Source organism: Pyrus communis, chromosome 6 (assembly GCF_963583255.1).
Source record: "Pyrus communis chromosome 6, drPyrComm1.1, whole genome shotgun sequence".
In the NCBI taxonomy this organism is placed as follows: Eukaryota; Viridiplantae; Streptophyta; class Magnoliopsida; order Rosales; family Rosaceae; genus Pyrus; species Pyrus communis.
This window is the reverse complement of record NC_084808.1, coordinates 20,493,336-20,518,010: the sequence shown is the minus strand read 5'-3', so window position 1 is coordinate 20,518,010 and position 24,675 is coordinate 20,493,336. Positions and strand designations below refer to the sequence as shown.

The window sequence follows — 24,675 nt, the reverse complement described above, 5'->3', positions numbered from 1 at the left end:
TTTTAATTTTGATTTTTGTATTAGAGATAGAGAAAATACATGAGAGATATGAGGGATATAGAAGAGTGTATCCCGATTAATTCCTAGGCGTTTGAAAATTAAAAAAAGACACGTAAACCTCCTTAGGCGTCTACCTAACCTGCCTAGGTTCCCACTCACACTTAGACAGAAAATCGATAGCTTTCGTTTGGATTTTATTTTTGTTCAATAAATCGTAAGAGACTTGTTGATTACTTGTATGAACACTCATTACATACTTGTTCCCCATATTTCAATATGTTACCTTGATTTATATGTCATTTTATATTGCAATTTATGTATTTCAATATAATATGGATTTTTTTAAGTATAAATAAGCACTTATTTATACCATATATAATAAATTTACTTATTTTTGCCTAGGCTCCGGCCGACCGCCCGACTAGCACTTAGCATCTTTTAGACAATTGCACACATAATGATTATTAAGTATACATGTTAGCAATACAGTTAGTAAGTTGGTTAGAGTAGTTAGGCTCTCCCATATAAAAATAGTTGTGTAACCTTCATTCTATCAATCAATACAAAAACATATTTCTCTCTTTAAATCTCTCTCTCTCTCTCTCTCTAAAACTCTCTGTGTTGATCTTTCTTCTCTTCAGCTTCCTTCTTGATTTTCTTTCAATTTCCAAACATTACAATGTAGTTAACATGGTATCAGAGCCACTAGGCTCACGCCATTGATTCTGGTGGTTCCATTTCTCATTAATTTCCTTCTGTTTCTAGCTTATTTTCTTTCCAAATTTCTGGGTAGATTTTGCTTTTGATTTTTTTTTTCCCAGTTCTTGCTGGGTTTGCGAACTCAGTCCTGAGTTTCTTGAACTGGGTTTGGATGAGAGTTGGGTTTGCGGATCTGGGTCGAGATTTTTTGAAGAACGGTGTACCAGTCAGGTGGGTTTTGGCGTTTGGCGGCGAGTAGGTTGTCGATGACGCTGCCGCTTTTGCCACTATCGGCATCCTTTGCAGCTCCAAATGTTCTGATAGAAGTTGAGGATGCATCCGCTGCTCCAGGACCAAACGCAACTTGCACGGAGGATTTCTTTTCGAGTTTACCTCCCCGTCTTCTCTCTTTGTACTCACTTAGCAGAGTCTGGGCCCGACGAGTTTCTTGACCGTCATCGTCGTCGGCGTCGGCGTCGGGAGTGGGAACAGTTGGTTCACGGTTCTTGCGAGGTTGGGCTTTGGGAATGAACCTACGCTTTCTGCGGCGGGTAGAGGGATTGTCGTTATCCATGGCTTTCTCGACGGAGAAGAAGAACGGAAAAAATGAAAATTGGGAAAAAAAAAAATTGCAGACAGCTGGTGTCGAACCGAGGTCGCTTGCTAGGAGGAGGCCAGATTCTCGACTTCTTGACGTCGTTGGGCTGTGAGAGAACCTCCGCAGTCATGGTTCGAGATTGTAGAATCAAGCTCAAATAATCAGAGGATGGTGACATGTGACATCTGCGAGGTGTGGCAACATACATGCTGCAATGTTTGTATACTCAGCTTATACATGTTTTTTGGCCATCGATTTGAGAACTTCTCTGGTCTCATTGGCCAAAGTTGAAAGATCTCGCTCCACCGTCAGTCTTTTGATTTCTTGGTGCTTGAAAACAAGATGTGACTGAGAATAAAGTTTGCTTTCTTTGCACTATTGATTATCTGCTTCTTCATTCATCTTGGTGGTGCAGCTTTCTGAATTCTATTTTCTGGGATTTTGATATGTGCTCTGTTCTCTGGTGTGGAAGAATGTTTAGACCTATGTGCAGCCCAAGTGTTTGACGAAATGCCAAGCTCAGAATTTTTGAGAAGGTTAAGTTTTTCAGCCACTTCTGCTTAATTTCTATGTTTGTGATATTTGGATTCAAGAATATTGGTTATTGATGGATTGTGCAATTTGTATGGTGGTGTCCAATTCTTTCTCTGCTTCACTGATGGTCTGCAAGGTTATTGGGTTTGATCTTTCTGCAACTCTTGATATATTTGAAAAAATGCGTGTGAATTCTTGCATTCTGGTATGTACAATTTTGTGGTTATTCCGATTGTGGTTTGTGTCAAAATTCAGAACTGTAATGTCTAAGAAGATTGTTCAGCAGCTAACTGAGGAGTGGTGCAGTATTTTCCTTATTACAGCCTATAATGTCGAGTTTAACCAACTCAATTGTTAGCATGAATCTACAGTAAGTCCGGTTATACGATGAAGTTTGATGAAGTTGTAAACGGTAAATCCCACGAAGGGTAATTCCGTGATGTAAGTAGGTAAATCCCACGAAGGGTAATCCTCCATAGATGTTGATTTTCTGTTGTTGAAATTGTGAAGGCCAATGCCACTGTTAAGAGTAGTTGTATTTTGGTAAAATCCACAAAGGGCGATCCCGTGGTGCTATAGTTAAGGCCGATGCCACACTATAGTTTGTTATTTTTCTGTTTAAAGGCCGAAGCCAATGTTAAATGAAGTTGTTGACGGTAAATCCCACGAAGGGTAATCCCGCAAGAAGTTGTTATAACCGGCCTGAGGGTATGTAAGAGGCTGTTCTTCGATTGAACCTCCTGCGAGAGGCAGATGAATATTGAATTTTTTTTTGGATGGACAAATTGTATCTGCAAAAGGTGCAAACTTCTATTTGGTTTGCAGTAGCTAAAGAGATGTAGACATCAATTTGTGGGGCTGAAATTCTTTGTAAAGAACCAATATGAAATAGCGCAGTTTAGTGATGCCAATCAATGCTGGAGAAGTTGGAGTTAATAGCAAAGAGATGCTAAACAATGATGGACAGGTTGAAGGCAAAAGCAATGTGATGTCAAAAGATTCTCATGCAATTGCTAGAATCATAGCCTAGGTTGATAAGTTCACAGAGAGGGTTGCTGCTTTGGAAGTGGCTGTGGCTGGCGGGACCAAGGTTTTCGATAAGGAATTTGGTGTGTAAAAAGAGTTGCTCATGAGACTTTGCTGTGGGATTGCAAGATTGCAGATGGTTCAACATTGTGTTCAGTGATTGTAGATGTTCTTCCAATCTCAAACTGGGTTTCCCCAGTTGAGATTGAGGGGGAGTATTAAGTATACATGTTAGCAATACAGTTAGTAAGTTGGTTAGAGTAGTTAGGCTCTCCCATATAAAAATAGTTGTGTAACCTTCATTCTATCAATCAATACAAAAACACATTTCTCTCTTTAAATCTCTCTCTCTCTCTCTCTCTCTAAAACTCTCTATGTTGATCTTTCTTCTCTTCAGCTTCCTTCTTGATTTTCTTTCAATTTCCAAACATTACAATGTAGTTAACAATGATAACTAAAATGAAAAACTATTTTAAGTTGTATTAAATAAATGAACGGTTCATGATGAATATGTTACTTGATACTTATATTGTCGATTTGTTTCATACATTTGCATGACTAAGTGACCTCCAATTTAAATTAAGGAATTGAGCGGTTTGATTATATAATTTGTACACTCACAAAGAGTAAAATATGTGGCTTTCTTCCAACGGGAATGCAAGTATTATTCATTATTTATTGGTTTTCATTCTATATTTCCATTTAAAAAGACAAAACCATACAAAACTCTCCCATGTTTTTCTCCCGCCAGTCGCTACTCCCTTTCTTATTTATTCCCTGCAACAATGGCATGTCAAAATCCACATAAGAAAACAAACAACAAAAATTGCAGCGGTTGTCGGTAAGTAAAGTAGGTAAATGGCCCCTGTGAACATGTACTCTTTGTCTTAGAAATTAGACTGGACCAAAAACCAATGGTGAGAATTTGCTGAGTGTCCTAAAAGCCCTCCTAACCCAATAGCATTTGAGAATTTGCTCACATTCCATGAACCTCAGCCCCTAACCCAATAGCATTTGAGAATTTGCTCACATTCCATGAACCTCAGCCTCAACTACGCTATCTTATACGCTTTATTACGAACATTTTATCTACTTACCATATCAAATATTTATCTTGGATTTCCATCCACTATGTACCGTTACATTACGAGAGTCGTCTGATAATATGTGATGAATTACCCAACAATAAGAAAGAGAAAGAGAGAAGAGATATGCAATTATTTGTTTTGGTCAAACAAAGATATGATTATAGCTAAGTTTATCTTGTTAGTTTAGAGAGATTTTTCAGTGTGCTAGTATTACAGTTGGCATACCAAGCGTCATTATTCAAATGATTGAAATTTTGTTTTTCAAGTATTCGACAACTAGTATAATGATATTTAGTGTACTAAACTGTATTCTCAATACATTGAAAAATATCTCGTTAATTTGGACTTTCTACATTGTATATCATAAGTATGCTTTCTCCAATCAAAATTAAATACTAAAATACAACACATATACATAAATACAGTTATATTCTTATCTTACCCTCTCACTCAACCTTCATTCCTCATCTCTCTCTCTCTCTCTCTCTCTCCCTCCCCTTTATTTCCTTTTGCAACTTGTCCTCTCAACATTTCTGTTGCATCTCTCACTTTGCTCTTCCACAAGGTAATGCCAAGATCCCATTTCTCTCTTTTAGTTTCTTTCCTCTTTTTGGTCCTTATGTGTGTGTGTGTGTAATTATATATATACAGATTACTAACCTACTCCTAACCCATTTCAACACTTCTGCTACTATTTGCAGCTGCATTGTTCTTGTTAGCCACCTCTCTCTCTCTCTCTTTCTCTCTCTCTCTCTCTCTCTCTCATGTCTTAATTCTCAATTTTTATGTCAAACTTCTGCTCCCCTTTTCTTTTCATCGGTGATTAGGTCTTAATTTTGTCCCCAAGATTGATTAGAATCAATGATCTTGCAGGAGAGCTGAGATGGAGGATTGCAACAGAGGCCAAGACTATTTCGCTGCCCAAGACCATGAGGTAAGATCTGCTCCTAATCTCTCTCTCTTATTCGTAATTCCAACTTATTATTTGTTAAATTATTGAGTTTAGACTAATTAAGCCCCAAAAACTAATAAAATTTGAAATTCAGAGAGGATGTGATTAGTTAACCACCGTAGAGGCGTAGACTATTTTCATGGTGTCGGTTCAAATGTCTAATTAAGAAATTTGATGGCCGTATCTGCAATCCTTACCGCATGAGTCACGGTCATACGCTCCGCATCCTCTTTATTTCAATTAAAGTTGGTGGCATTTTATTTATTATTTATTATTTATTTTTTTGGCCTTTGGTGGCAGCTTTTTAATTCATTAATTTACTAGCCATTTCACACATGCGTTATCGGTGTTTAAAATATCGACATTGGTGCAAATATTGATATACAAATTTGTACAAATATCAATGAATATATTAAAAATTGATATCAGTTGTCTTCGACGAAAATGATGAAAATTAAAAATGAAACTTTAGAGATTGTTAAACATTGGTTTATACTAAATATAAGAATTTCACTGCTATTTAACCGATATGTCAAAAATATCAAATATGTGATGAAGTTTAAACTTCACACCCCTTTTCATATATTTTGTTGATTTTTTTGATATTTCCACGAAAATATTGACCGTTATCGAAGAAATTTTAAGCATTGTGCTTTACATATAGTTTCTTCTTTTCATTGAACATATATATATATATATTTTTTTTTAAATATTCGATATTATCTACACTAAGGGGAGGAGAGTGATCTAAGCCTCACATTGAGTCAGCAACAATATAATTCAAATTTATCTTTGGGGAAAATCGAACCTAAGGCCTCTCACTTACAAGTGAAGAAGAATATAACTAGACCATATAAGTAAGTGGTTGTTGAGGTTTTAAACATGAGTAAGAAGATCTCAACATCTTAGCCATTCATCGTGTATCATGCGGTTAGAAATCATTTGATTTTTTTTATTTAAAATTAAACACAAATAATATCTGAAAAAAGTTAACCGCATGATATACGATAAACGGTTAGAATGTAGGAATTTCTAAGATTCCCACAAAGTGAATTCGGAGAGTGAAAAATTGAAATGGGACCGACATTTAGGATATTATCAAGTAACGGCTAGTATCTTGACACGATAGGAGAATATGTCATCCCTATGCGAAATGTCGGCAGAAGGTACGGTGGTTGCAACTTACAACTATGGGCACTAACGTAGACTACCAACATCCCTCATCCCCAGCTGCTGTTGCTGCGGCTGACTTTCCCTTGTTAAAATACATACACGTCTTGTATTGATTACTTTTCACCAATTTTTAAAGGTATTAACTTGGCTCTCATAAACGGGATAGGATCCTCTCCGGATCCTCCGGATCTTTCTTCTTCTTCTTCTTTCATCTCTTCAGTTTTGCTTGTGCTTCCTCTCGTTCTTCAATCTTCTTCTTCTTCATTTTTTCTGCTTGTTTCTGGGGAACTTCTACGCATTCTATTTTTCAGAATGACGAGCGGAGTTCGTCGTTCCAGACGACTATGACGTTGCTGGTTACCAGCGCCGGGGAAGCCACCACGCCAACTCCGGGGAAGCAAGGATGCCGACTTGGACTGTAAAGAAGAAGGATCCGGATGGGTATGCTCCGGAGACGATCCTATCCCCTCATAAACAAGACGATTTACTCTCCAACTCACTATTTAGCTGTTTTTTTTAATGAATATAGGGTATTCAATTAGGATTTTAAGTGACTCTCTAAAATTTAATGGGTACACAATCAGGATTTTAAGATAGTTTATTAAAATTTTTAGAAATCCGAATGTATTCAATTAAAATTTTAAAGAACTTTATAATATTTCAGCTGTATTCAATTAGAAATTAGAATTTAAAGAATTTGGAAAAGTTGATGAATTAGTGGGAATTAGAAAGATTTTGTAATGTATTTTAAGCATTCATAAATTTCACACATTCCCATGAAATTTTAAGGGAATTAAATCAAAATTTTAGATAGAATCTCTACAAACTAGTTAAACTCTATAAAAATCCATTAAAATCTCTCAAATTTCCAATTGAATACAATCCCCTTGTAAAACTTCATGTTTAGATATTATAATCGAAATTGCTCGTATTATAAATTAATATGTAAATATCAACTATGTAAAAAATTAAATAAATATGTGACCATTTGGTCATCAAATTGTATCAAATTTTGAACAAATGGGTGGATCCGGTAAATGAATTACGAAGTGTTCCTCTATTTGCTACAATGATTGACCACACAAGCTTTGTTTTAATTTATTTTTTGTAGTGATGATATTTACAGAGTGGTGGTTCCGATCATAAACACAAAGTTCTGTGAATCAGCCACTAAGTGAGTTGAAGAGGAAGTTCTCTTGGCTCCTCAAGATTGAGGAAAAGTTCTTCCACAATTCACTTAGTAGTCCCGAGTCATAGAACTTCACGCTTATGATATCATCATTGTGTTCATCTTCGTTCCCAATTTACGGTTTTCTTAAAATACTCTGGTGTATGAAATGATTAGACTTGAATAGCCACATTGAGGCTGTCAAAGTTTTAGCCATACAAATACAGGCGTTCAATACTTGGTGCATTGACTATCAGTTTGTTTTTCCGTTTTAATTACAGTCAGCAGCTGCCAACAAATATGGAGGACTTGCGCCAAAGAAGAAGCCTTTGATTTCAAAGGTAAATTGATTACCTCTTCAAAGAGTTCATCAGTCAGTTTTGTTTTTCTGTTATATTCCATTAAACCCATCTAACAAAACCCTAATTTGTGTGTGTGCATGTATGCATGCAGGATCATGAACGTGCCTTCTTTGATTCAGCAGATTGGGCACTCTGCAAGGTATTATTAACCCCTACTAAAAAAATGAAAGTTAAACTCCTTTACTTTTTACTCATTTTGTAAATAAATAAAAAAATTCCATTAATTCATGGATTTGTAACAGCAAGGTGCAGGGGTGAATCCAAAATCAACAGCAGCAGTGGAGACCTTACAACCAAAGCTCCAGGTATAGAATTATAACTGCACATAAGTGCATTACTTTCAGGCATGCGACAATTTTTAACGTCAATTTGGATGAAGTTTTTGAAATCTGACGACAAGTCCCACATCACGAAAACCCTATCTTGATAGTTCAGGGGGCAAAACAACATCTAATTCCTGACAAAATGTCAATGTTTAATTAAGAATTGTTCTCGTTTCAAAAATTTAACTCGCTTGGAATAACAAACCCAATTAACGTGACAATATGCAGAGAACTCCACACCAGCAGCTCCCCCCAAGGAGACCTGCTTGTACATCTGGCCATGAATGATATACAGCCTTGTAAGTTCATATATATATATGCAATTATTCATCATTATTCGTAGTATGTTAACTATATTGAATAATGCTAATTAATTTCCTTTTAATGTTTTATTATCTTTGGTTTATGATGTTGCAGGGAGCATAGAGTCGTCGAGGACTCAAAGTAGTTTGTTGTTTGAGAGGATTAATGTTGATGACAAAGCTCTATATATATAATTAAGCATCGAAATTGGCTGAATGTAATAATTGTCAGTTAGCTTTTTATTTTTATTTTTAATAAGAGTAGTTCTCTCTAAAGTTTGCTCTTCTCTATTAATTTCGCAGTTCGTTTTGTGATTCCATCTTGAGTTGAATCCATAACCAAAACTGGGACTTTATATGAAAGACTTATATAATTATATTAGACAACAGTTGCCTCAACCGCTAGGGCACACAACGGTTTGATCCATGTCCTTAAAAAATTGGCAAAGAAGTTGCAAAACATCCAGACACCTTTAAGCCTTCTCTGTCAATCAACTGTCAAGTTAACCATTTTTAATTTTGACGTAACACTCAAGTTCGCTTTTGTTTACAGAGATGCTGGATTGATGAACGCAGATTAATATACGGATATATGCCACATGGACAACAAACAAGATCTTTCTTCAAAGAAAACTTTAACCTTCTAGAAATAGCCAAAAAAAGGGGATGAAAAATGGCTTTTAGACATAAAATCCGGTTTCCATGTAAAGAAAAAAATAGGTGAAATGAGCTCTTATAAACACGAGAATATAAAATAACCGTTAAGTTATTGTTACACCATAGCTTTTTATTTCAAACTATATAATTATGTGATAGACGCATAAGAGACATGGTGTTCCAATTTGTAACTTAATGTTATTTTATATAAATTTTTATCGCATATGGACCAAATTGTGTCCTAAATCAAATGGATGCAAAGTATAATTTACCTTTCTAAAGTGCAATTTTCTTTGGTTGCAAGAAATTCATATCTTCAGGATAAAAGAAAAGTGAAAATGTAGTAAAAACAAAAACACATTCAATTTTCCACATTTGAAAGAGAAAAAAATGTGCCGTAGCCACCAATACCATGCCATATGTCACACTATCTTGTGGTATTGCCTAGGCCATGAACCAAACTCAAACTCTCAATTTTCTTTCTAATTGTACACCATCTTTACTTGCAAGGTATACAATTGTACAATGCTCATGCAAATTTTTAGGTTTGATTTTTCACTCTCTAGAAAAATTTCTCAGCAAGTGGAAGTTGGTGACTTGCACTCCAACTGCTCTCTTTCTTCTAGTCCTCGGCATTCCTCCAAATTCTTTACCACTTTAACCCCATCAATCGGTTTTCCTCTTTCCCAATTAAAATCCACCAACTTCTACTTTTACCAAATTTTCCCATCCACAGAAATTACTTTCTTATGTTTGTTCAAGGTGACTATCAATGCATGTATATGAGAGAATTTAGGCAAATCACAGACTGAAATGTGGTTTATGTTTAATTCAGTCAAGAAAAGTAGATTGGTACGCCAGGTTCTTCATATTAAATTTGGGTATTTAGAACCTCCCATTATATTGCTAGGGGTCGGTAACGCTCCATCGGTATACATTTCGATTTAGCTCCAACTGTAGCTATATTTCTCTCCCGAGATAGTTGCTGTAGTTTGCAAGCTTCTGTCATGGCATTAACGATGACCCAACTCTCAGTTTTAGCTGCAGCTTTCTTCTGCATCTCTCTTTTCTGCTGCAGAACAGGTCTGTATGTGACATAGAAACCTAATATTGGATCCTACTTCGTATTCTTAATTTTCTAATAAAATATTAAGTGGAACTTTTTTTGGTGCATAAATTTTTGCAGGGATGGCAGATGAATATACACCTGAAAGAGGTGATGAACCAGAAAAGGGCACTGGCACTGAACACCAGGATCCAGGTCAAATTGTTGCCAAGGCCTTGCTGTGTTTCAATGATAAATATGTAAGTCACACCATCATTCAGTTGATAGCACATACTATATTCAAATTTGATTAGTCCGTCTATGGAGCTAACGTTCTGTCAATATTCTATCCGTAATGCGTTAGGTACCATTGTTGCTCACAAAATATACAAACACGTTATAGATCCACTTTTGACAATACTCATGCACACCGTTACTTAATAGAATATTCATTTCTGAATGTTTACGTACATGTGAGACTTTAGGAAAATAAGTTCATTGGGAATAAAATATTCATTTGAAGACGTAAACACAATTGTAATGGAAATATATGTAATGGTTTGGAGAAAATTTCAGGTATACAGCAGCTGTGAAGAGTCTTACAGATTGAATGAGAGTGGAGATCTGAAGGTGCCTGCAGAAAAAACTGATGAATACTGCAATGGTCCTTGCATGACGGAGACACAGCTTGTGCTCGATTGTATTGATAACATCATGACCAATTTCCTGTTTTACAACAAGGCCACAATTCAAGACATTCGAGACACGATTCATGCCGGATGTGGCCACGGCGAAGAAAGAGGTAACCCTTTGATTTAATTTGTACTAAGTCATGGTAGTGTGAAGAGATTATATATTTTGTTTTGGTTAAGTAAATGTCAGTTGTGACTTGTATAATCTGTCATTAAATTGCATTTTTCCCAGGTAAATTCGACGTGAATGAACACATCATCAGAGCTGAAGGAAGCAATGCATACAAGGCTGCAAACCAGATTCTGATTGGGATTGTGCTGATGATTGTGGGGAATGGATTACTGTTCTAAATTCTAATATGTATGATGCCATAAAATTAATTCCCATAGCCATGTATATGCAAACGTATAATATATAGTGGTGTCATTCAGACTATAGTAACAACAACAACAAAGTCTTTTTCTACTGAGTGGGGTTGGCGTTATTCAGACTGTAGTAGTAAAACAAAATCAGGAGATAATCAATATATAATAACTATTGTAAAAGTGTGTTTTCAGAATGAATATAAGATTTCAAGACACTTATAGCTCAAGTGATTAAGAGCGTTTATTTATGTATTAGAGATTATATGTTGTTTCTATCCCTAGTTCTTTTTTCGTTTGGCCAAAGACAAAAGAAGGGCGAACGACTGTAAGATTAAACTTTGATTTGAAGGCACCAGTTTGAAAAACGATGACCAAGTACAAAGACGACACAGTGCACACCCTTGAATGTACAAGCATGACAATAGTTCCGCATATAAAGTAGTTTCGCTGTACTTGAATGATCAGTTTTAGTAACCATGTCATATTTGATCATACACTGATGATACAATTATAACATAATGACTATACAATTATGATATAATGATGACATTTAAAAACTGATTATTTTTTCAGCCAAATCTTAAAAATTGATCATTCCAGCTAATTGGCCATTTTTATCTTGTTATATTTGCCCACCTGTATGGGCTGAGTTTTAGTTCTCTTGGTTGGATTCTTTGTTTGGTGGATAAGTTTCGATAATTTACTCATTTGATGAGAAAAAGAGTTTGATTTCCTTGCTTATTAGGATTTGGATTTCATTTCAATTAGGATTAGGATTCTCATTGTAACTTAAGTTCTAGGCATTATATACAGGATCTTAGGGTTTGGTTTATTTTGTGTGTCATCACCATTGGTTTAAAGATTTTTCTCTCTTTTGGTTTTGGAGCGGAGGTTACCGTTTGGAGTGATGAGCGTGTGGCAAATTCATGGCTCATTTGTTTGACATTGGGAAGAGTTAATTTGTGAGTTTGAGAGTTAGAGAATAATTTGGGAGAACTTCTCTGTTTGTTTTAGATTTCATTTGGTTTATGATTTGTAATTTATGAGATTTGAATTGTGAGAGTTAAACACTCCTTTGTAAACTCTATTTGTTTAGTAAAATATCTTGCCCTCCTTCATCCGTTTGAATCTTCATTTTTACCTATAACGTTGATATTTAATATTTTTATTAGAATCATTTCCGCTTACGTATAAAAGTACAACAATACAAACATAAGATCAAGTGCTACCTAAATGCTCATTATTTTATAAGTGGGTCAAACAATCTCCCTGATATAATTGTCGAACACAAAAATTATCATAAACGAGGGTATAATTCTACGTAGGTTACAAATATCTCCCCGAAGAGAGGTCGGTCCAGCACTGTACCTAACCAAAGCCATTCCGTACCTCTGTAACCTCACCATGTCGACATAAAAAAAAAATTAAAAGACCATTCTCCACGCAAAACGACCGAGTTTTGGCTGGGCTCAGAAGTTGAGAACATTGATCCTCCCTTTCTCTCCCTGAAGCACTGCGCCCTATACCGCGAGACCAACTGGCATTCGTCGCCGGAGAAGATGAAGATCAGCATCAATTCGATGGCTCGGCGAGTCGAGGTCGATAATCGCTATCCTCTCCGATTTTACTTCCGAATCGCCGATAATCTCCTCAAACAGGTTACCTTTTGATTTTCCTCTCTCTTTGATTCTATTTTGATTTCATTGTATTCAGTTCTAGAGTAATTAGGGTTTAAATTTGATAGATAAATGCTAATTACCTACTTAGAACTTCATTTGGGTGCCAAATTTTATACTTCTAATTGAAATTAGCTGTTTAAGGGTTTTTTATTTTTTATTTTATCAGCGCTAAGGCTCCCCAATCACCCTAAAAATTGAGTTTGAATTCTAATTTTCACATTGAAGCTGAGTTCTGTATGAAATTTGGAAACAGTAAGTTTTGTGTTTAGAAAATAATTGTTTAATCCTAACTAATTAGGAATTTATGACATAATATGGCAATGCTATGTATTAATCTAGTATTTTGATGAGTATCCTGCAAAGTGTGTATAAAATTGTCAGTTTTTTTGTTTTTGTTTTCTAAATGTACTCTTCAAATGCTCAGGCTAATATTTACCGGGAGGAGAAAAACATCCTAGATTTGTACGTCATACTTCTACGATTCTCAAGGTACGTAGAAAGTGTTATTATGATCCCATTTTGTGGGATTGATAGTTATAGAATAATTGAGATTTGTAACCTTATTGTAAAATTTTACAGTTTGGTGTCTGAAACTATACCATGTCATCGAGACTACCCGACGTATCCTCCAAGAGAGAAAACTCTATATAGGAAGGTAAAGTATGCAAGTTCTTTTAGATAGTTTTTAATTTACTACTTCTTGCATGTTCAATGTGCTTCAGCCTGTTCTGATTTGGCTGTCGTTTCATCATTGCAGAAACTTTTAGATGTACTAGATGAACTTGAATCTTTAAAGGCGGAAGCCCAGCGCCTAGTGAGCAAACTTAACGAGGCTCATGCAGTTGCTCAACTACCTCAACATGAAAGCCTAGAAGGCGCTTCAAATGGTTTGGCAACGTCTTCTTTAGAATGGCCTCCTGTGAACAATAAATCATTGAGCCTAAGCACTAAGCAGGTGCTGAATGCTTCATCGATATTATGGGATTAGTTCTGTTGGTTCTCATTATCTAGTCATTGACTTCATTGGGTTGTAAAGCACTTATAAGATTTGTCATAACCTTGTTGTGCCTGCATGGAGTATTTTTAGTTTATCTGAAGTTTGTTGGAAGACTATGGATAATATACTAAATTACTTCCCTATTTTCATGTCCAGCCTGGTAACTTGACATCTCAGTCGTCGTGGAAGTATAAAAACAATTATTCACAGATTTCAACAAATACTACACAAATTGACAAGCAGTTCCAGAAGCTGTGAGTGTATTTCTTCTAGCTGTGTATAGTATACTGATATCCATAGGCAATAATCTGAACTATGACAACAATTTCTTGAATTTGCAGATCTTTTAATCTACCTCTTCCGAATAAAGAAACTTTGTCTAGACACTCATTTTTGGGTCCAAATGGTCTTCAGGGCCAGTGGCTAGGACCTAGTGCAAAGGTTAAGGTAAATTGTTAAGTGCAGTTTCAAAGTATTTTTATTCCTGAGCTAGCAGAACTTGATTAACTTATTTGCTATGCAGGTTCAATATCCAAGCAGTACTGACTTAATCGCTAATAATATTTCAGAGTGAGTTTTTCATGCAATACTTCTTGTCTAAACCTTGTAACTGTGATTCTTTTCCACATTTATTTCCATGTTTTGCTTCCTTTTCAGTATGTATATTATCAAAGCTTGCTTGATTGACTTCGAAGAAATTTCCTACTAATTTTAGTTGCTTCTAACATAGTGAATTTCATGTCATTCATGGTTATAGCCTGAATCAGGTACAAGATGGTGATCCAGGAGGAATTAAATCTACAATGGAGTCGGTGCTCTCCTTGGATGATGGAGCATGGCCACGTCCTTCTCAGGAATCAAGTCCTTCATTGATTAATGAAGCAAGGGAAGATCCTTTTGAGTTGGTCATCCATCAGCCTTCTCCTCCTCCTGTACTTGCTCGAGTGCAGCAGGAATATACTCCAATTCCTCCATCAAAAGTGGCAGATCCAAGGCCAGGACCTGCAAAACCGTCTCTGGATGGGATGCCAAGTTCTAGTTCATATCAACATTTACACGTTGTAAGCTTCCTATTCTCGATCCTTCTTATAAATGGAAACACCTGATCTTTCTCTTGCCGAATTACAATCCTTGAGAAATTATTTTTCTTGCTTCTAATGGTGAAGGCTCCGTATTATTTTTTAATGTGATGCTGGTGGCATTTAATTTGTTTTGCAGCCAGTAAAATTGATGGACGATTTCTTGAGATTGGCTAGGGCGAATACAGATAAAAACTTGGAGACATGTGGTATTCTTGCTGGTGCATTGGTAAGAATATAATGGTGTTTTCGTTGTGAGAAAACTAACATAATTTGATTCCTTTGGGTTCTCAGTGTTTCATTTTTTCTTCTGTGGCTGCAGAAAAACAAGGTTTTCCATATCACCACGCTAATAGTCCCAAAGCAAGAGTCGACCTCTGATTCGGTAGGATACATCACATGTTAACTTGTGGTTTGCCTTTCCATATTCTGGTTGTCATACCAAAATTTTCTTCTTGAGATCATTAGATGGTTAAATTGTCATGTTTTTTTTTTCTACATGTGGAGCTGCAAACCATATACCAAATAAATTAGATGACCTTTTGCTCGAGATACTCATCCCATTTATGGATAACTTATCATTTAGAATCAAATAAGCATTTTTATGTAAACTCAGTGTGTTGAGTATCTTGACTGATCTCCCAATTTTATGTGTCTTCTTAATAGTGTGTTTGTCTATTTCTATCAACAGCATTCATTATCTTTGTTTCATGTTCAGTGCCAAACATTGAATGAGGAAGAAATATTTGAGGTTCAAGACAGATTATCTCTTTTTCAACTTGGGTGGATTCATGTAAGTGTCAATAGCTTCAGTGGCTTCAATGTGCATTAGTTATTGCTCTTGTACATGTACTCATTATTTTGACTTTCGTATCCATGTGATGCACCAGACACACCCATCACAGACCTGTTTCATGTCATCGGTTGATCTGCACACTCATTACTCATACCAGGTAAAAAGCAATCACCTTTCCTTTACTGTATTTTTTTTATTTTTTTTTTATGAATAATAGGCTCACGACAGTCTAGGCGTCCCCTTTCCCTAAACCGGTCCTCACTCTTTGGTAATATTTATTTTCTGGACTTCAATCTGTACTTTTTAAATTTCCTCGTGGCTTTAGTTCTTTTTGTCGAAATACAGTCTCTACCGTGAAGGATTTGTTACATTATTAGATATACTTTGGTTATTTGTCCGTGTTCTCCAAGGTTTCATTGCACTTCATATAACAGGGTCGCTATGGTTGTTTTTGTTTCAGATTATGCTACCAGAAGCAATTGCAATCGTCATGGCTCCAACAGATACATCCAGGTGGGTTTGTTTAACTGTCGACGAAATTGATAATATATCATTTTATTATATAATATAATCAGCATGCTAAGTTGTTTCCCATGTTATCGCAGTCCACACGGCATATTTCATCTATCTGACCCAGGTGGTGTATCAGCAATTCGTAATTGTGATCAGCGTGGGTTCCATCCTCATGAAGAGTCCTCAGATGGAACCCCGATTTATGAGCATTGTTCTCATGTGTTTATAAACTCCAATTTGAGGATTGATGTTGTCGATCTGCGGTGAGATTTTCACATTTTACCTCTTAAACATGAAAATTGAGATGAACTTTGGTAAATATGTAAACGGAACAGTAATTATCTCTTCATCAGTAATTATATTGTAAATTCAAGTGGTTTCTAAATACGAAATTTGATGGAAATATGGCACAACTCATTTTAGTGGAAATATAGCACAGCTCATTTTGTAAATTCATCTTTCTCACCTCGTGGTGAGCTCCGACAGCGATGGCGGTGCAAACAAATACAAATGGAGATGGACATCTACAGGCTAAAAAATGTAAAAATATTTGTTAAAAGTATGTCTCTTGATCTTAACTTCTAAAACGAATAAAGGCGTTTTAGTAATCATATTGATTTCTTTTCCGATTCACTTGTAAACAATTTATATGAATTTAGTTTCATTCATATTCCGATTCCAAAATATTTAAGTAAACAACTTTAACAAGAAATCGATTCTCAATTTTGCTCAATTCAATTCATCTTCAATTCAATTCTTTATGTTTTGATTACAGTTACGTAAACGGGCCATAAAAGAAAGCATCCCTGCTTCCTTTTTCCCTGTTTGTGCGCTCATATCTACCAGATTCAACTTCGCTCTTACCCGATGGAAAACGGCCTACATTTACTTGCAGGAAAAAGGAGAGCTGCCATATTTGAGGAGAGCCACGCCTATAGGCTATAGACCAAGGTGCTAATCTTTGTCCAATAGGTATGGTTCCCGGCCCGACCCATTAGGCAAGTACCCAACATTTGGTATATCTCCATTCACAACCCACTGTACAGCCCTAAAAATTGGGGTGGGTGAATTTTTCGTACACATCCTTTTAATTTTCGGTTATCGGATCGACTGAATTAAAAAAGATAAAAAAATAGAAATTAACATAGGATGTGAGAAATAAAAAGGGGTGTATAGATAACACATCCCTAGAAATTATGTCTTGTACAATATCACAAGTTTTTCTGGGATATTGGAACAGTATTTTGACATGCTACATTGAATAAGTATTGGAATTGTTCTGATTCATGATTTTGTTTTTTCGTTTATAAAACATATGTATTTGAATATTATATATTCTTCACTGCTTTGTGTTTTATAACATATTACAACAACAATAACAACCATCACCACCACCAAACGTTATCCTATAAAGTGGGGTTGGCGGTATGAATCGTAGAACGTCATTATGCTTGGTTTTGCGCCAAGTTTTCCGTTAGCTCTAAGTACTCTATATTTTTTCTTATAGTCTCTTTCAAAGTCTTCATAGGTCTTCCTTTACCCTTTTTACCCTGAGCATCCGTCCCATTATCGCATTTTCTAACTAGAGCATACAGGTCTTTAAACATAATGAAAAAATAAAAAAAGTTCAGTTTTTCAATAAATAATTTCATGTTTTGCATAGTTCAATTGAAAAAAGTCTCATCCTCAAATAAGGTCGATCAACACTACTTTTCATAATTTTCTCTTCGTTGACTTTTAATGGCATGAATTTCTGATTGCCTTGGTGTTAATATAAAAAATTCTATAACGTTAGGCTGAATACCAAGACGCAAAAAATGTGGATTCACGTTAAATTCCGTAACCTAATCCTTGAAATTAACTAGAGAAGGCTAAGGACCTAACACTTAAAAAGCAAGAATTTGATACTAGAAGGGGCTAGTCATTCAGATACACATTCATTCTTTCCCTTCTGAGGTTCATGACTTTCTTAGTTTTAAGTAAGTAAACATGTCATTAGAGTTGCAATCTTAGCTACTAAAGAGAAAAAATCGTTCGTCGCCGACCCATGTCTTTGTCCTTGAGATTGGTGGCCAACCCCTCTTGGTCTCTTCCTCACTCTGCTTCTTCCATCTTCTAACCATCATCCATTGGTTGTGGTTTCTCTGTAACTCTATTGAAGAGAGCTTTCGTGATTGTGTTGCTCTCTCGCTGTGTTAAGGATTTGTGATTTGTGATTTGTGAATTTTATTTTATTTTATTTATGTTTTGTGGTGGTTCATCCGTTTGTTAAAGGAGTATGAGGAGAAAGTTCGATATTTATTGGAGGAGACTCATAATAAGGTTTCTTTGTCGACGATTGAAAGATCATTAGATGACACGATCTTTTCTTTGTGTTGGAGAATATGATCTTACATTAGTCATATGACAAAGTAATATACAATTAATATATGAAAGTTTTAACTCTTAATATCACCAAAACCTTTTGTGATAAACTCAACACCTAATAATAAATGGTTAAATTTGAACAATATGGGTGATATGCAGGGTCGGCCCTAAGGGTAGCCCAAATAGGTGCCTGCCTAGGACCCCCACTTCGGAGGGGACTCCAAAAGAATTTTATATCCTGTAATTAACATATAAATACAAAAAAAAAAGTAAGAAATATCATAATTCATTTGTTAGTGCAGTGGAAATGTTCGGCTTCATTTTTCTTTGGGGTGTAGAGTTTGAAACATGAAGCTGCCTTTTAGTCACTGTATTTTTCTTGTTTTTCAAATTTATTGCCAATCCATCTGTCCAAATGCATATGAAGTTATAAAATTCAAGTCCCTTTGCAATCTTTTTTTCTTTCAACTTCCCATTCTCTCAATTTCTTTCAAATGCTTAGACCAACTTCTCATTCTCTCCATTCCTATTGAATGTTTAAACCAACTATCACATGGTCTTAAAGATTGTACTTTAAGGTAATCAAAACTTTGAATTTATATTTTGCTTTTCAATAACTTCTTATTCAATGGATTATTGTCATATTCAATTAGTTAGTGTGATGTTGATTTTAGGAAAAAAAAAAAAAACACAAGAGAAACAATTGGCGTTGTTGTATTTATTATACTTGTCAATCAAGTTTTATTGTTCTTTACTCTCTTGATCATCAAGTTTTATTGTTCTTCACTCTCAATTATAGACTCTTGACTACAAACATTTAGTACATTTGCATATAAAAAAGTGAGCCGTGTAATGTTTAAGTAATATTTGTATATTTATCTTCTTTTTATAGTAATTTTTAATGATATTTGATGTGAAAATATAATTTTTTATGTATTCATCGAATTCTTTTTTATACAAATCAATATACAAAAGAACCGAAGATCAAAGAACTTTAAGATTCCACTTCAAAGGTTGGCCTAAGACCTCAAATTCTCAAGACTGGCCCTGGTGATATGGGTGGTGGACCATGTACTTACAAAGTTTATCACCTCGTATTTTGCCTTTGAGGTGGTTCTCCAGAATGCGAGCAGTTATGCTTAAAGAGAATCATATACACGACAATATTAGAGAATTATTAACTTGTTGCCCATATCATCCTTTAAACCTGAACAGATTACTTATTCCTATTTATAGGGTTGTACTGGTGGGCCTCTCTCTCCACCCTCACTTAAATCGCGACTCTGAATTCAGTTTTCCCAACTATTCATTCACATCGAAGAAGAAAAGAGAGAAAAAAGGGGCGAAAAAAATAAATGCTATGAATACAAACCTCAGGCTTCCCCTTCTTCGTAGCTGAACAGTGCATGTGATTCAATTTAATTTTTGGTATGGATATTGACATAGACGTTCTAAGGTGATGGCTTCTAAAATCTATTAATATATGTGTACTGGATTCAAATAATTATCAAACAATTAGGTGTTATGGTTAAATCTAGTATTATAACCTTAATTATCAAATAATTAGGTGCCACAGTTAAATCAAAAGTTCTATAATCTTAATTGTCAAATAATTAGGCGACACGATTAAATCTAAAGTATTATAACTTTAAGGGTAAATTACACTTTCATACCTCAAGTTTGCGGTCTATTTCAATTCCTCACAATATCTTCAAAACATTTCATTTTCATACCTTAAGTACTATTTTATTTCAAAATAATACCTCAATTACATTTTTCATCCATTGATCCATTTAGTGCTGACGCGGCTGCCACATATATGCCATGTGGCTGCCAAATGTCTGCCACGTGGCAAAAAAAGAAGAATTTTTAGTTTCTTTTTAAAAAAACCTGAATTTTCTCAAAAAAAAAAAAAAAAAAAAAAATTGAAACCCATCCCTAAACCTGCACCCCCTACGTCCCTAAACTTGCAAGAAGAAGAAGAAGAAGGAGCAGGAGGGGAAAAAAAAAGTGCTTGAACCTGCCTTCCCCCCTCCCCCCACCCCTGCACGACGCACCTGCCTTCCATACCCACCACCCCCCCCCCACCCCCGCACCCCCCCCCCCCCCAATAAAAAACACGAACCCATGATTGTTGGACTGGTTTTGTGGTAGATCCACCTAATCTCGGGTGGGATTTTTGGGGTTGGGTGATGGGAGATTTTTGGGAGGGGTGATTGGGGATGGAAGAAAGGGGTGGCTCGGGTGGGATTTTGGGGTGGGTGATGATGGATGGGAGAAGGGGTGGGTCGGGGAAGACTATTTTTGGGTTTTTATTTTTTATTTTTTATTTTTCCCTCTTCTTCTTCTTCTAGGTTGTAGGTTTTTAGGGGTGGGGGGACGAACTGGGTTTGGCCTTTTTTTTTTTCTCTCCTCCTTCTTCTTCTTCTTCTTCTTGTTGCAGGTTTAGTGATGTGGGGGTGGTTGTGGGGAGATGGGATGGGATGGGTTTCAATTTTTTTTTCTTTTCTCCCTCTTCTTCTTCTTCTTCTTGCAGGTTTAGGGATGGGTTTCAAATATATTTTATTATTATTTTTTTTTTTTGGAGAAAATTCAGGTTTTTTAAAAAGAAACTAAAAAATCATTTCTTCTTCTTCTTCTTTTTCTTCTTCTTCTTGCAGGTTTAGGGATGGGTTTCAAATATATTTTATTATTATTATTATTATTTTGAGAAAATTCAAGTTTTTTAAAAAGAAACTAAAAAATCATTTTTTGCCACGTGACATATATATGGCAGCCACATCAGCACTTAACAGATCAATGAATGGAAAATGTAATAGAGGTATTATTTTGAAATAAAATAGTATTTAAGGTATGAAAGTGAAATGTTTTGAAGATGTTGTAAGAAATTGAAATAAACCCCAAACCTGAGGTATAAAAGTGTAATTTACTCTAACTTTAATTATCACAAATAATTTGGTGTCAAAGTTAAATCCAAATCTGTGAAAAGTAAAAAGCTTATGCTTCCTGTGCGTGACTAATTTTTTTTTTTTTAATTCCTACTTGCATGCATGGAAAAACAATGTCACTTGAAATGTAGTGTTTTTATTTTATTTTTATAGGAAGGTGGGGTTTTTATTTACTCATCATCTCCCCATGGCTTACCAAAGGTATGAGATTAGGCTTGGGGTCAATTAAATAAAAGGAAAATTAATAAAAAAAATGCTTGAAAACTTTGAGTTTTAACGATAAGAACAAAATAAAGGATAAAGTGAATAGTACCAGGATTGACTTTTTAGTGTAAAAATGTGGTTTTTCGTTAAAGTGAATAGTATCGGGAGCTTTTCGTTAAAGTTACCTTAAATAAATCTCCATAGCCGTCCTTGAAACCTCTATGGCCTAAAGCATCAATATATGGCTTGGTTGGATATGCCACTTTGTAAAGCGTCTTTACTTACCAACGCTTTTCGTTCGTAGTACTATTGTGAGGATGCAGTTTGTTGTTTGGCAGACAACCAACTGAGGGTTGGTTTGGGATTGTGATGCTTTAAAAAATAAAAAATAATAATAATAAAAAAGCTTATTAAAAAATCAGGAACATAAAATGTGTTTGGTAAAACAAAAAAAAAGTTTGTTTTTTTTTATTTTTTATTTTTTTAACTGTTGGTCAATGACAGTAGAAAAGCATTGAAAAGCATAAAATTTTCAAACCATAGTATTACCCCCACATATTTTACAAAATTACAATCATTGCTTCTACATTATTCTTTTTGACAAATATTAAATCACATTAAATATCATTTTTTTTTTTTTTTAGCATTTGACATATTCACAGCAATTTGTATAAAAGTTTACCTTAACATTGTGGTTGGCCCTATCCCTATAAATACTCCATATCCTACCAAATTTTTAGAGCTTTTGCTACCCCTAAAAAAGCCCTAAACACTTTACTCTCTCAGAGAAACTGACTTAGGCATCGGAGATCCATTGGCCTAACCGCCCCCCCCACACCTCGGGGCGCGTGAGGCTTAGGTCTTTGATAAAAGGTGTTGATTGTTTTGCAGGTGCATTTTTGTCAAAATTGAAGACGGCGGAAATTTGCATCGACAAATTGGTGCTTTCATTGAGAGCTAATTCAAACACTCGAAGAAGCCTCTTGCATTTGTTTCTTGAATTTTCTTTTACATTGAATTTCTTACACGTCGTATCAATTAATTTTTCTTAGAAAAGTTTCTTGATCAATCCCTGGAGAAAGGATACAATAGTAGGAAATTCAGAAACTATGATGAACAGAACACCATATGTACAAGGATTTGGACCGGAGAGTGGAGATGAGGACGTAACCCCACGACGGCGATCCTTAAGGCTCAACGCGACGGCAGGAGGAGCCCCACTGCTGCGAAGCCACACCACCACCATTGTTGTGACCCAACAGCCGCGACAAGGCCACTAGGCCACGACACCACTTTCACCGTCGCTGCCCTTGCAGTGCCGCACCTTACCAAACCCTAAGCAGGAGGCCCAGGTCCACTTCCAAACCCATGGGTAGGAGGCTCAAAACTTGGTAGCTGCCACAACAGGCCTAGGGTAGGAAACCCAGCCCACTACAGCAGCAGGCACAAACCTGAGCCTAGAACATAGCAGCTGCTGCTAGCCAAACAGCACAACGGGCCCAAGCCGAAAGAGCCCAGTCAGCAGGCTATGATGTGGCAACCCAAAGACCAGGAGGGCCCACGACCATACAACCCCAAGGCAAGTAGGAGCCGTTCCAACACGCCCTGCGACCTATTTCGGCAATCCAGCCCACAACCCAATCTAATCTAAGGCCACCTTCGACAATCTAGATTCCGACCACCGGTCCCTCGATCAATTCAAGGTTATTTTCACCCCACTTTTATGCAGGAATGCCTTCTTTGGGATTAAGTTTTAAACCTGTAATCCACTATACTTCAACCATACATGGAGACGCCCATTATCCAGACTCTTCCAATCCAAATGGCGAGCACCACTTGCCCCAGCAGGTCGCCAACTTGACAAGTGCCCTTGCGCAACAGACTATTTTGGTGAACTAGCTCCTCGAGCGTATCGAGATGCAGCACGCCCCAGACGAGGTGTCCCAAAGTAGGACAAGAACGTAATAGCGTTAATCATTCCAGCGACGTGCCGGTAAAGAGTCGCTCAACCTGCTATAAATCGTGCATTCGGGTAGTGTGCACTCTTGCTTGGGTCCTCGGGAGAATGTCTTCTCCTGCCTAGATGCGCGGAGAAGCGTTCATTCTCAACTCGGCTCACGAGTCAGTATGCATTCAAGGTTAGGTTCACACTCCGAGAAGTACTCAGGACATTCCAGAAGAAGCATCCACACGAGGCTTAGCCCACAAAGAGATCTTCTTATGAGGCAATAGAGTAGGCAGCCGCATGACGCCCAGATAAGAGCACGAGAGCAGTCCAGCTTAAGTTCTATTGGCAGCCCCCGCCGAGAATGACGACTAGCAACACAAAGTGAACCACGTGCACTGCGACCGGGACACAGATAGGCCGGACATGCCGAAGAGCAACTTGGACCAGCAAGTTAGCATCGAGGGTAGCTGAAGGCTCCGCTACCTTACTAGGCGCAAATTTGGAAGGAAGTACAAAGGCTAATAGCAAAAAAGCTACGCGGATTTCAGCGCATTGACACTACCGATAATTCCCTTCGAATAGACGTGGCCAACCTGAGCATATCACTTTTTAAAAACGAGATCGAGCAGACGAAGCCACCGTGGAAGTTCAACCCGCCACATTTCACCTTGTTCAAAGGAAATGAAGATCTGGACAGACATTTGATGCACTACCGAAGTGTCATGACTCGCCAACAATGATGCTCTTATGTGTAATATCTTTGCCACGACACTACAAGGCGAGAAGCAAGATTGGTTCCATACCCTACTGCCACGATCAATCCGCAAGTGAATTTTCCTTGGTTTTCATTAAGGAATATTCGTTCTACCGCTCGATCAAGAAGAAGTCTGACCACCTCTTTAACATGAAGAATGACCTGAATGAGTCACTCCGTACATACGTCAAGAGGTTCAAGATGAATAAGATGAAGATCATCGGATGCGATGACAACATTGCATGCTCAGCCTTTCGAAAGGGGCTCTCAGCAGACTACTCACTTTTCGGAAAATTAATCATGGGTGAGAACTTGACCCTGGCAGACTCTTATGCTTTGGAAAAAAAAAAGCACTCCCTCTAGGATGAGGCTAAGCGTTCCCAGAAGCCCTCTGAGCAACCGTGC

The 24,675-nt window shown here is 36.6% G+C and overlaps 4 protein-coding genes across 6 annotated transcripts; 3 read left to right on the top strand and 1 right to left on the bottom strand.

Moving 5' to 3' along the window:
• Positions 1-841: 841 nt before the first annotated feature.
• On the bottom strand, positions 842-1,273 carry LOC137736197 (uncharacterized). The gene has a single exon (XM_068475519.1). The coding sequence runs from the start codon at positions 1,271-1,273 to the stop codon at positions 842-844; it is 432 nt and encodes a 143-aa protein (XP_068331620.1).
• Positions 1,274-4,401: 3,128 nt separating this feature from the next.
• Positions 4,402-8,500, top strand: LOC137737341 (uncharacterized). 2 transcript variants are annotated; one of them, XM_068476790.1, is made up of 7 exons: positions 4,402-4,510; positions 4,819-4,879; positions 7,520-7,579; positions 7,692-7,739; positions 7,843-7,905; positions 8,152-8,222; positions 8,341-8,500. In XM_068476790.1, the coding sequence occupies exons 2-6, from the start codon at positions 4,829-4,831 to the stop codon at positions 8,209-8,211; spliced, it is 282 nt and encodes a 93-aa protein (XP_068332891.1). In that variant the 5' UTR covers positions 4,402-4,510; positions 4,819-4,828; the 3' UTR covers positions 8,212-8,222; positions 8,341-8,500. The 2 variants fall into 2 exon arrangements, with proteins under 2 accessions (XP_068332891.1, XP_068332892.1); XM_068476791.1 differs by lacking the exon at positions 4,402-4,510 and adding an exon at positions 4,575-4,659.
• A 1,280-nt stretch (positions 8,501-9,780) lies between these two features.
• LOC137736519 (uncharacterized) lies at positions 9,781-11,227 on the top strand. Its single transcript, XM_068475780.1, has 4 exons — positions 9,781-9,965; positions 10,069-10,187; positions 10,504-10,729; positions 10,852-11,227. The coding sequence occupies exons 1-4, from the start codon at positions 9,890-9,892 to the stop codon at positions 10,968-10,970; spliced, it is 540 nt and encodes a 179-aa protein (XP_068331881.1). The 5' UTR covers positions 9,781-9,889; the 3' UTR covers positions 10,971-11,227.
• A 1,202-nt stretch (positions 11,228-12,429) lies between these two features.
• LOC137737513 (AMSH-like ubiquitin thioesterase 3) lies at positions 12,430-16,580 on the top strand. Of its 2 annotated transcripts, XM_068477020.1 has the most exons (14): positions 12,430-12,643; positions 13,089-13,153; positions 13,244-13,319; positions 13,422-13,619; positions 13,818-13,915; positions 14,003-14,108; positions 14,185-14,231; positions 14,419-14,722; positions 14,880-14,969; positions 15,063-15,125; positions 15,459-15,533; positions 15,631-15,693; positions 15,997-16,049; positions 16,142-16,580. In XM_068477020.1, exons 1-14 carry the CDS (start codon positions 12,545-12,547, stop codon positions 16,314-16,316), a joined length of 1,512 nt encoding a protein of 503 aa, XP_068333121.1. In that variant the 5' UTR covers positions 12,430-12,544; the 3' UTR covers positions 16,317-16,580. The 2 variants fall into 2 exon arrangements, with proteins under 2 accessions (XP_068333121.1, XP_068333122.1); XM_068477021.1 differs by lacking the exons at positions 15,997-16,049; positions 16,142-16,580 and adding an exon at positions 15,770-15,987.
• Positions 16,581-24,675: the final 8,095 nt, after the last annotated feature.

Bases quoted from the DNA above. Each gene is read 5' to 3' on its own strand.
- LOC137736197 (XM_068475519.1), bottom strand. From the start codon at position 1,273: ATGGATAACGACAATCCCTCTACCCGCCGCAGAAAGCGTAGGTTCATT.
- LOC137737341 (XM_068476790.1), top strand. From the start codon at position 4,829: ATGGAGGATTGCAACAGAGGCCAAGACTATTTCGCTGCCCAAGACCAT. The intron at 7,580-7,691 runs GTAAATTGATTA...GTATGCATGCAG, and splicing joins AGAAGCCTTTGATTTCAAAG to GATCATGAACGTGCCTTCTT. The intron at 7,740-7,842 runs GTATTATTAACC...GATTTGTAACAG, and splicing joins CAGATTGGGCACTCTGCAAG to CAAGGTGCAGGGGTGAATCC.
- LOC137736519 (XM_068475780.1), top strand. From the start codon at position 9,890: ATGGCATTAACGATGACCCAACTCTCAGTTTTAGCTGCAGCTTTCTTC. The intron at 9,966-10,068 runs GTCTGTATGTGA...AAATTTTTGCAG, and splicing joins TCTTTTCTGCTGCAGAACAG to GGATGGCAGATGAATATACA. The intron at 10,188-10,503 runs GTAAGTCACACC...AGAAAATTTCAG, and splicing joins TGTGTTTCAATGATAAATAT to GTATACAGCAGCTGTGAAGA.
- LOC137737513 (XM_068477020.1), top strand. From the start codon at position 12,545: ATGAAGATCAGCATCAATTCGATGGCTCGGCGAGTCGAGGTCGATAAT. The intron at 13,620-13,817 runs GTGCTGAATGCT...TTTCATGTCCAG, and splicing joins TGAGCCTAAGCACTAAGCAG to CCTGGTAACTTGACATCTCA. The intron at 14,970-15,062 runs GTAAGAATATAA...CTGTGGCTGCAG, and splicing joins GTATTCTTGCTGGTGCATTG to AAAAACAAGGTTTTCCATAT.